The 12,159-nt window shown below is 32.9% G+C and overlaps 2 protein-coding genes across 2 annotated transcripts in view; both read right to left on the minus strand.

The window, feature by feature from the left end:
- The window catches only part of LOC124365730 (tyrosine-protein phosphatase non-receptor type 9-like), a 174,308-nt gene that overhangs the window by 45,319 nt on the left and 116,830 nt on the right, over positions 1-12,159 (minus strand).
- On the minus strand, positions 1,238-12,037 carry LOC124365733. Its single transcript, XM_046821719.1, has 3 exons — positions 11,660-12,037; positions 9,224-9,396; positions 1,238-1,745 (listed from the first exon to the last, which is right to left on the minus strand). The coding sequence occupies exons 1-3, from the start codon at positions 11,674-11,676 to the stop codon at positions 1,492-1,494; spliced, it is 444 nt and encodes a 147-aa protein (XP_046677675.1). The 5' UTR covers positions 11,677-12,037; the 3' UTR covers positions 1,238-1,491.

Below are 12,159 nucleotides of genomic sequence, written 5' to 3' on the forward strand. Positions count from 1 at the left end.
GATTAGGTGATTCTACTGGCATACAAATATTATTTGTGATATGAAACTATAAGGCATGCCTACTACTTCAGTTGAGTTTGAATTACAATTTTGGTGATAAATACAAATCATAAATACACCGAGCGTTGGCCAGTGGCAGTGCGGCCAAGTCACAACTTCTACTAACAACTTATGAAGAAGCCACAAGTAGAGGTTAGTGGTGGCAGAAAGTAATTTAACTGAATTGAATGCTCAGGAGAAAATTAACACATAGACAATAATATGAAGGGATAATAACCAGAAGGGAAGAAAACAATCAATGCTAAGTAGATATTTAAAACAAAGGAAGTTGAAACTAAGAAAGTTCAATTTGTCCCAAGAGTTTATCAATAGACAGTTAAAAAAAATGAAAAATCAAAGTGGGATGTTAAATTTAATAACTTAGCTACATGCTTTTAATCATGTGTTGTAACTCTTTATTATTATTACTATTATCATGTGCAAATACTCTGAATTGTTTACAATGTTGTAGGTTTATTAAAAAGTGTGTTATAAGAATGTTTATAAGTTTTACTAATATAATTTTACAGTTATGAACATGTACATAAGTGTATACTCAAGAATCATTTCATTTCCTACATTATAAAATAATAATACGAAAATGACATTGGTTTCAAGAAATTAATCCTCAAAGTAGTTTTTGTTGTTTGTAATTTGAAACTCAGCTGCTAATGATCAGAGTGCAACTCAGATTCCCAACTTAATCTGTTACTGTTATTTAAGTTTACTTAATATTACCTTCAGTCGGTACAGCTAGAAATTCAATACTGTTTGTTTGTTTTGTTTCTTCTGTGAGCTCATTAAAATGAAGAAATCATGTCATATCAGACAATGTTACAGGAAAATAAATGTTTACCATACAACTACTGATTGTGACAGGAAGCCTTTTGTTGAGACCTTACCACACAAGATTAGAGAGAAGGTCTGAATCTAACATAAATAAAGATAACTGACAACTGTTACAAGGACTGGACATTGGACCCAGCCAAGCATGTAGCTGTCAAAACTGTGTTACCACATTTCAAAAAATTATGTTAGTTTGTTATTGTTATTTGCTGTGGGGATAAAAAAAAAAACAAATACTTATTTGGGTCAGAGATACAGTAAGCATTTTGAGTATTCCTCAGCATGTTTATGCTTTAAACACATTCATTCCCAGAGCTTAAACATATTGACTTTCTCTGAGCAATTCATAACTAGACCGTTGTGCCACTTGGGAGCAAAAGCCTTAAAGAATAAGATCTGGCTTTCATGTTGTCAACTAACCAACCCTAACAGGGAGCCTGTAGAAGTAAATTTTATAAGAATAACCCACACATGCTTCCAGGGACATCATTTTTCTATTTAAATTAGTTAGATTGTAAGAGAAAACAATTTCTATTGTAAAAAAATACAGCATGGAAGTTTGTATTGTGTATGGAATCGGGAAGAGAACGTAAACAAGGTTACTTACTATCGGTGGCCATGTATGCCAGATTGGAGACAAGTACTGCAGAAGTGGCAAAGAATAGGAACCAACGGAAAGAAGGAGTCGAACATCTCTTCCCGTCCGGCCTCTACAACTCTGGTGGGGACTGAGGGCTCAGTCCCACTGGTACCGGCTGCCCCCACCTCCTCCTGGCTGACTTGCACCACTGGAGTCTCAGGTTTGGATACCAGTTGACTTGCAGCCTCTGGAGCATCTGGTTCTCCATCTGGTTCTATGCCTTTATAGATAAATAAAGTTCACTTGAGTTGCGTGTTTATACAAACTACTTTAGCAGAACGATTCACTGTTTTTGTATTTGTATTTATTTGAATTATCCTGTAAAAATACCAGGAATCGCAAGACAAAGCATTAGGGTTTTGAAATTAAAATATAATTAAATTACACCCTTGAGCATTAATTATATACTGCCCCCATAAGTTTAAAAGGCCCTAACTCCAAAATTTTTTAAATTGACTTTTTTTGTTGTTTTCGATTTACTGGGATAAAATACGTCTTTTTATGACATAAAAAGGCCCTAAATTCAACTCCATGGTCACTATTACTACAATTTATATTGGCCCTAACTCCGAAATATCGTGGTTTTTGACATAAGATGGCCCTATGTAACAATTAAATGTTTAAAACACCCTAAGTGCATAGGCAGTTGCAATTAGGGCCTTTAGACTTATGGTTCCATAGTCCACCCGAGAGCATCATGGAACTTGGGGCCTTCTCTCATAAGACTAAGTAGGAGATTTCCTGGAATTAGGGCCTTCTTTCATCAAACATAGCAGCATGACTAGGCTAGAGTTTTTGTTGTTGCAGCTGCTCTCACTTAGTAACTCAACAACCTATCAAGTTATTGTGTCATGAACGTGTGTTTTGGTTATAATTAGTTATTCGGTTTCAGTGTTTTAAATTATATTGTGTCAGATAGCCTGATTTTCTTTCTACTGCACTTCAGGTAATTTATTTTTTAAGTTATAATTGTAAAAGTTGATTTGCAAAAATGGAACATTGCTACAGACAGAAACCTAACCTCAAAATTTACAAATCGATACCTTAATGGCCGGTAAAATAATATAAAACTCGTATACTAAAATGTCCTCAAGGGGTGCTTTTAATGCTGTCAATGCTGACCAAAACAAAAAAACGATACAGTTGTTCCTAGCATTAAAAAGTGTCCTCTAAACAATGCTTCATCCAAAGTAGAAAAAGAAAATAAATGTAGTTCCCCAAAAGCGGTAACCTCGGAGGCCCTTGAATCCTTAAATGGTAATGAAAATATCGGAACCTAAAAGTACACTGGGATTTGTGGTTCCTTTCAACTATGAAGAGCAACCCTTAAGTATCACTGTTTCCTCAAGAAGAGAAAATAGATGAAGATATCGTCTCTTTACGTTATCCCAATGAGCTGATTGGGCCTGATAATTCGCTGGAAGTTCTTGAACCTGTGAAGTTTGAAGAGCTCCTTCTACCCCAAGATCAAGTTACTTCAAGTTATTGGGTTCCATCATCAGAAAAAAGAGCAAGAGATCTTGAATGTGTCCCAAAAATGTCAACTTTGGAGGCTGTTGTTCCCGTAAATGTCAATGATCTACCAGACCCTGAAAATACACTGATACTTCTCGTTCCTTTAAACTCGTTCCTTATCAAACATCATATTGAGAGTTACAATCCCAGTATCTCTCACTATAGAAGGGAGCATGCTCCAAATCGGCGGTATCTCCTCCCAAACGACGTGACCATTCAAAGAATGTATAATGATTTTATGGAATGTGAAAAGTCATGTGACTGTTCTTACGATTTATATAGAAAGGTCATAAATGAGCTTCATATATCTTTTACAAAACTTGGCCACGAGGAATGTGGCACATGCTTCAAGTTCAAAGAACATGACAATGATCACAACCAAAAAGAATTGTCTCAAGACTGTGACGTTTGTATGAACTGGAAATGTCATATTGATAAGGCCGAGAAATCTAGAGATCTTTACAAGGAGCATGAAAAGCAACAGTCTTCTTCTGATGATACCTTATATTTTTGTGCTGATCTACAAAAAGTTATCATGCTGCCAAGGATGGACAACTTCAAGGAGGTCGTTTTTACAAGAAGAATGGTAGCATTCAATGAAAGTTTTGTACCTCTTGGGACCAAATCAAAAACTAGGCTTCTACCAGTCTTATGGCACGAGGCAATAAGTGGAAGAAAAAAAGAAGACATCTTAAATGCATTTTATTCCTTTTTCTATCATTTCAGGGATATCAAGCATATTTGTATTTGGCCTGGACAATTGTGCGGGACAAAACAAAAATTGGGCTCTGTTCACCTTCCTTGTTTATCTTGTAAATTACTGCCCCGAGATTTCCGTTGATAAAATTGATGTTTTCTACTTTGAACCGTTTATGGCTGCTGACTCCTTCCACCATCAAGTTGAGTTTAGCTATGAAACACAGTGGAAAGGTCTACGATTTCCAGGACTTTGTTAAATGTGTTGAAAAAGCTAATGTAGGAAAGGTAGACCATCAAAGAACTTGGTGAAAGTGACTTGTATAAATGGAAAGACTGTTCTTCTAAACAAAAGCTTAAGTGTCGAGAAAATGTGCCTTATCTCAAAGATGTTGTGAAAGTAACTGCTGACAGAGGTAAAAGTACGCTTTTGTACTCTATGAAAATATGAAGAATCTCCTTCAAAAGAGTTGAACTTTATTCAATCCAAATATATCAAAAAGTTTCCTATGCCAGAAAAAAATAAATAAAGTTCGGGGTTTCAATAAAACCAAAAAGAAAGACATTATTGAAAAACTGTGTCCCCTTATGCCATGCAAACGGTCGGGGGGTTTGGACAAGTCTTCCAGAGTCAGGACAACGAGACTTGATTGACTGTGATGAGGTAAAAACTAATTTCCAAAAGTTAATGCCAAAAGTTAAAGTAGATAGTGATCAATTCTATAAATGGCAGAAGTGTTTTTGTTTTCAATTAATCTTATTATTATTATTACTGTTTAAAGTGTTTAAGTGGGGACTTATTTATCACCAGTATCTCTTAACTGTGTAATAGGTCTACAATTTAAACTATTCTAATGACTTTGTGCCAGAAAAACATTGTTTGTGCGTAGATTACTTCTAATTCTTTTTATTTAAGTCATGTATAAAACACAATGTATATTTAGTTTTTTTCTAGTAGTAGGCCGGCCGCCTACAATTTAACACTTTTTCTCATTTTAAGTAACTTATTTTGTTTGTAAATTGTTGAAATATTTGTATGTACTTGTTAACTTTACTGTTTTAAATTGATTAATGTCACCAAATATAACGTGATAGGTTTCTTGTTTCTATTAATTAGCTTACAAATTAAAATTGATCATTGATTAAAGGAATATATTGTTTTTAACAAGCTTTTAAATTTAAAAATAAACTTTTACTTGATAAATATTTTGTTTGTACTTGTTCAATTTGTTTTATGTGAGTAAAATTCTAAAAAATAACATTACATGTTGGTTTGTTTTCTTAAACTGCAGTTTTAACACTAAAGAAACATTTAAAAATATGATTATGCCAATTAGGTGTAGCAACTAAACAAGTCCACTTTGACGATGAAAAGCCCTAACTCCCGTAGAAGGAGTTAGGGCTTTTCAAGGGTGCGCCTCAGACCAAACAAACTGTGACATAAAAAGCCCCCAACTCCACTTTTTCTATTAAAAAAAAATTTCACATCAACATAAATATTTTGTAGGTCTATCAATAACATTTTAGCATAAACCTTTTTTTTAAAGTGCTAAAATGTTAATGCAGGTAAAAAAAATTAGTAATCCTCATTTCCTGAAAAGTTTTGTTTCTTGGAGTTAGGGCTTTTATTCTTATGGGGCAGTATAGTATTAACAAAGGAGTTGATAACGGCAAAAATCTGATTTCCTACTATAACACGTTCAAGCCTGGTAATATTTTCAAGCCACAGAGGTATAACAGACATTCTTTTAAACCATCTAAATATTTTTCTCTTTTTAAATACATCTTACTTATTGGTGTGAAATATGTTTATTTAGTTTATATAAGAATCCCAAAATTACTTTGGTTTACAAAACTTCTTCTCAAATTATTGTTTTTTTATCAATATTTTAAGCTACTAAGCGCAACCAAGTGATCTCATAAGCCAATTTCAAATTTCTATAATTTTGTGAGATAAAACAGTACACATCAGGAGATTGCTGGACTGGTCTCTATGTGTGTGCTGTGTTCTCTACTACTTTCACCTTTATTGACTTATTTGATAATCAAGAATCTTTAGTCATCATAACATCATTAAATGCATTGACATCGTCACCAAGGCTTCAATAGAATATTAGCTCACAATACATTAAATTAAATGTTAATTCAAGTGAAAACCTGACTGGCTGAGATGAAATAATAGTATGGTATCTTATGTCTAACTAAGCATGGGCAATCAACAATACATACATGTATTAATAGATTCCACAGAAAATAAATTGGTAAAATATTCAATAATAAATAAATGAATAGTACAATAACAGACAATTAAAACAGTTAAACATTTATGGAGGCTACAATACAGATAGGTTTAAAATTAAAAAGAAACATCTATCACAGACAGTGCCAGGTATTCATCTATACCATAAAAAGGTCTAGTTAACAGCCATCTACAGGGTGTTTGAAAAGTATTAAATCACTCGACCCATGCTTCAATTTAAGATTTCCATGTTTTCCTCTGTGGGCCGTCCCCCCATGGTTGGCATGTCATGGTAATAGCAAGGGAAAATAGTTTTACATAGCCATATGACACTGTGCAAAGTTTATAGATGTTATCTCCTATGGTCTTTAAAATATTAAGCCGTACCCATACTTTTCAAACACCCTGTATACATCACTGATATGAATTTACTAAGACTAATGTTATGACTGGAAAGAGGTAGTTTATTAAACAAATGGATACCGATAAAAGAATACATAGATTATGATTTACTAAATCTACAGTAGGGCTGATTTAAATATAAACTGCCTCTAGTAGGATATTGCTGAATGTCATTTCTAAGAGAAAAGTCACCAAGATTCTGTTTCACTTTAATCAGACATGAATAAATATAAAGGTTGATAACTGTTAGAATACCTTCCTCCGCAAAAATAGGTTTACATGTAGTTAAGGAGGAGACACTAGCCAAAATTCTAATAGCCTTTTTCTGTAATAGTAATACTTTTTGAATATCATGACTGTTACCCCATAGGATGATTCCATACAATATGGTGCTATGATAAAATGCATAATATGCAGATTTAAGATAACCTTTGGGAACAAGTTTCTTTAGGTGGTGCAGCAAAAAAAATTACTCTTGACAGCTTACAACAGACACTGAACATGGGGTTGCCATGTCAACTTAGAATCTAAAGTTATACCCAACAGTCTTAGACAGGACTTTAAATTTAAATTATACTTCGTTAACGTAGGATTTTTACAAAGAGAAAAGAAAATATTTTGTGAAGTTATCAATTAGTAACAGACCATTAGATGAAAACCAGTGGTTAGCTTGGTATAGGACATGAGTCATCTCTACAAACAAGGTATCTATATTGTTATTTGTACAATAAAACGAGCAGTCATCTGAGAAAACTACTGAACCGCAATCCATATTGGTAGGCAAATCATTTATTGAAAGTGGCTATATTGTTACATTCATCCGAGTACAAACTAGACCCTAATCTTCTTATATTCCACACAAATTTATGTATTCTTTAAACAAATAAATGTGTATGAAATGAAATGAAACTTGGCTTTATTAGAGGTGAAATCATTTCTTCCACACTTAACCTCAATACAATTCATCGTATTAAAGAAACGTAAAGAAAATATACTATTGTTATTTATATGACAAAAAACACAAACCTCCCAGCTTCAGTCCACATTAGATTTAGTTCGTGGGACTCTACTGTAGTACTGCAGTATATATGTCAATCAATAAAATGACATTAGTTGGCATCGTTCCGAGAAATATCACTATAGAAAACTAGCATTCTTTATTATTACCTACATACATAAAACAAGTCACCATTTATAACTCAAGAATGGTTGTGCCCATTAGACTGATCTCTAGTTTGTTGGATTCGTCTTCACCAACCTCGAATAGCAGAAAAACTATTAAAATATAACATTTTGTGGTAAAAAAAATCAGGCAAATAAAAAAAGAAAGTTTTATATAATAGTATAAATTGAAAGAGCCTGTTAAATGTATTTAACTGTTCTATGTCAACATTGTTTTTATGTTAGTACAACCATATTGTTAAATTAATTTAACCAATATGTTCAATTTGTTTACATTTACAGTCTTGAAAGCATAGAGGAAGCTTGATAGCAACAACACTTCTTATTCCTGCCTATTCTGCAATCACTCTTGAGCACAGGTTAAGAAAACATTCAGATAAGAAAATTAAAAGTTTCAGTAAAAGTAGTCTGAAATGTGTGTATTTAAATTTTTTTGTATCATAAAACACAAAAAGTCAGAAGATATTTTGAAGCTGCTGTTTATTCACTTTTGTATTGTTTGCTATTTGCTGAGAACTTTACTATGGGCTGTGTCTTGTTACAGTGAATCAACCCTAAATCAGTTATTTATTGTTTGATTAAAATATTTCTGGTGTCATTAGATCTGTGATAAAACTCTCTAAAAAAGTTTATTCCTGTAACTCTTGAGAAAACTTGCTGGTTTTTTAAAAATAATCAAAGTTAAAATGTTTTGATGAATGTCATTTTGAAAATATTTAATGATAATATCATGAAATGTCCATTAACTGGACTTGTTATCAAACATTTGAGCCAAATTTGGTATAATTTATTATTTGTTAAGATATTAATTTTTTTTATAAAAACACATACAGACAGATAGGAAACGAACCATATTCATATGGTGAAATGTGTTTGTCTTGACCTGACCAATAACGTGGTAACCCTTTGTCCAGAGACTTACGGGACACTCTGTACATATGTCGACTGAAAAATTAAATTGATCAGCAATTTGAAATCAGCCAAAACAGAAATCAGCCAACTCATTAGTAGTATATGAGGTGCGGACTCGCATTATGTAATGGTTCCTCAACTGTAAACCATAACAGAGTTCTCACTCTACATATAAAGCTATCCGAATCCTAGTCGACCTAGAACCAAGGTGCCTTCCAACATGTACTGATTGTTTTACATTGGTGTCTGGGGTAGACTAATTTTATTGTCTTATTTTAGTGTTAATTGTACAATGGAAATATGCTACACAAAAATAGATGGTTAGCTTTGTTTGCATGATGATGATACGGACATGGATAGCGTAAATGACTTAGGGATCAATATATAAAAAATTTGAAACAATACACTACAAATAAAAAAAAGTATATACCTAACCTCTACAAATCTGTCTCTGTTTCAAAGCAAAAAGAAACATTCAGCAAAAAAATGTAATTTTATGTATATAAAAGGAAACATTAGGAATTAAGTGAAGGCCTTAGAAAATCAGGAACTATTCCTGAATTTTATGTATCATTGGACTCCAAATTAATATACAAAATAACTTTTATAATATGTAACTTATTGCAGCTCTGATTTTGATGAATACACTAGTAAAGAAGTTTGTCTGTAATCTTATTTTCTACTGCATATATTAATTTTTAAGAATATACACTGTACTATGATGTAAAAATATTCTGACATATCCTACTAACCATGTTCCGGAATTTCATCCTCAGCCTCAATTACTTCCACACTCTCCCCGTCACTACTCGGGACATCTGGGTTGTTGATATCCAGCTGATCAACAAAGTTCCACCCATCGGACAGGTCAGAGTCACTGCTGCCTCCGTTACTTTCTGTCCGCTTCCGCTTTTCTCCTACGCCACTGTACAAGCATAATCCATTACTTAGGTTAACCCACTGCACTAATGACAATTTTATTTTTCAAGTACTTGTAAACAATTCTGTTTCTGTAAAAAGTAGTATTTGAGAGTAAGAGCGGTTATTGCCTTTAAAAACACCAACTTTAAAACCATGCAGTTGTAAAAAAAAATTAGTTTCACGTACATCAATTAACAAATACCACTTATTAAATATGAAGCCAAAAGATTCATATAACGTGTATTTCAAAATAAATGAAGAGGTCAGGAGGTACATTCCTATATCACGACCACCTCTGAATTAACAAAATATCAAAAGAAATAGTTTATAACAACTGTCCAATCTGTATACTCCACAAAATATTCTGTTAAATGTGTAAAATATTTCTTATGATATTTTATTACGAAATTAATGGCACACTGTACATATATGTATAAGAAAATTTATACCTTGAAAAATGAAAAACAACATGAATACTATGTATAAGTTTTATTTAATTGGTAACCATAATGAGAGGCATTAGACACCATTTTTCTGAAAGTAGGTGGTGAAGAGGGGGCATTACAATCAAGTTTTGTTTGAAGGAGAAATTTGTTAGTTTTCTTTAAAAGTAATTAAGCAGATCTGGTGAGACCAGTACAAGCTTATGGACAGACAGGCCATGGACTTGGTCTGCTGTGCAGGTCTGAGGCAGATTTAGGACTTAACAGCTGATTCCAATGTCTGCTTTGTAGAAATGTCAACACGTCCTTCTCTCTCCTGTTTGAAGCGTTTTTATAAAGAAATCTTCTATTTTCTTTTGTTTTCTTTTGACAGTGAAGTCTTGCAGCTATATCTCTCCAATGTTTCATTTTCAGACTGTTTATTGAGCTTATAGTCATTATTTTTGCTTTAAAGGCAATTTATTTTTGTAAACACAAATAATTTTCGACCATTCTAACTTAATCCAATAGATTTTGTTCATTTGCTGCTGCTGGTGCCTGTTCGGAACGCTTGAACCGACAGACCATCGAGAGCGATGTTTGCAACGATCTTGCTTGGTCCACTCACGTCCTTAAGTGCAAGAGGAAGCCGTAGTAAATTAAATATTGTTTTAATATATTGGACCATTTACCATCAGCTTTTGCATATGAGCTTTGGGCCCACAATGGCAGGTTTATCAATGAATAATTGAACTTTCAAAATTGCAATTTATTAGTAAAACACCAAAACCGGTACATTTTATCACTGTTACAGAACAAAACTTGGTTATTGCTTGTAAATATTTGCTTTATATGTCTAGGCGAGAAATAAACAAGCTTAAGTTTAATTTAACTCCCATAATTTTAACTTTATTAATTAGTTTGTGGTTAACGTTCAAACTCGGGTATCTATTCTTTTTTATCCGAGATTAGGCAGACGTTTTCCAACCAGACAGTTTGTCGACCAGTGGCACAGCACAGTGTCTATCTAATATTATATATATATATATATATACAGTATATATATGAAATTAAATGTAATGAGAAAATATACGATCTTAGTATCATTGAAAAACTAAATTTGTATCACTGTAAACGTTTTTGTCCCAATTTTTCCGAGAGCTTTTCTTAACGGTGTCACATTTTCTACGCTTGTTTCGCAAAATGCGACAAATGCATTCTCAGCTTAAACCCTGCCACCAATAGTCATTACTTATCGTTGATACATAAATTTTGCAAGATGATCAACAATGCAGTCAGTTCTGAGACCAGTTTTAAGGATTTCTTAATAGGTCTCCAATTAGAGTAGGTCACTAACCTACTCACTACATAAACGAAACAAAAAACTGACAGTGACCTCACTATCATACTCAATATCCAATGAAATAAAAACAGCAGGCAATGATTTATTATAAATTTCTATAGGTCAATGTTGTATTCGATTGTATCAATATAATCGATAATCATGATTCGATTGTGGCGGTTCCTGATTATTATACTGCAGCCTTACTTAAAGATATAAAAGTAGCTAGGCCTATAATGAAATTTAATTGAAATACCTATAACATATTCCAGGACATTTTCTGGTTATTAAGCTATTGTTTAATTGTTATATGAATAATGATGATTCAGTTATGGTGTTAGCTGCTTTATACTGCAGCCCTGATACTTAAGTATGGATTTGAGTCTCATAATTTCTTAAGTACATTATGACATTAGACTATAGTGTCATAATGCAGGAGCAAAGAACTAGGCTATGCAATTTTAAAACAAATGTTTATTTTACCAGTGATTGATTTTACTCACCTTTCTCCGGCTTCCATCTTCAATAAGCTTTATTTCACAATACGTACTTAGTTATAAAAAAGAAAAGTTGTAAACATTTTAAGGAATGTCAATGTATATAAAATTAACGCATAATAAAACCTTCTCTTTTAAACAAAAATTTAGGTTAACAACAAAGTCAGTGTTCCGAAACGACCGCAGTGTTGTTGTCTTGTCTTCAACTCGAACCCCGAACAAGTCTTTCTTTGTTGTCTGAGTCTCACCAGCTAATGACTGCCGCTGTCACTCGTCCTTTATCTGCTCCAGCTAACAACTGGCTGTTGAAACGAAAACACAATTTTCTAATACTGCGATTGAATAAACACAAACAATTGATCCAGTCAGCTGATTGTAGTTGGTATGTTGGTATTGTTGCATAATCGAAGTTAGAAGTGTATTCAATGTTGTGTAACTGAATTAATTCGCATTAAATTTATATTTCAATAAGACATTAATAAAAAATTAACCTTCATATCGTAATA

Source organism: Homalodisca vitripennis, chromosome 7 (genome assembly GCF_021130785.1).
Source record: "Homalodisca vitripennis isolate AUS2020 chromosome 7, UT_GWSS_2.1, whole genome shotgun sequence".
Taxonomy (NCBI): Eukaryota; Metazoa; Arthropoda; class Insecta; order Hemiptera; family Cicadellidae; genus Homalodisca; species Homalodisca vitripennis.

What these genes read in the sequence shown, in the direction of transcription:
- LOC124365733 (XM_046821719.1), bottom strand. An exon ending in GGATGAAATTCCGGAACATG is followed by an intron (nt 1,746 to 9,223) that starts GTTAGTAGGATA and finishes TTATCTATAAAG; the next exon opens with GCATAGAACCAGATGGAGAA.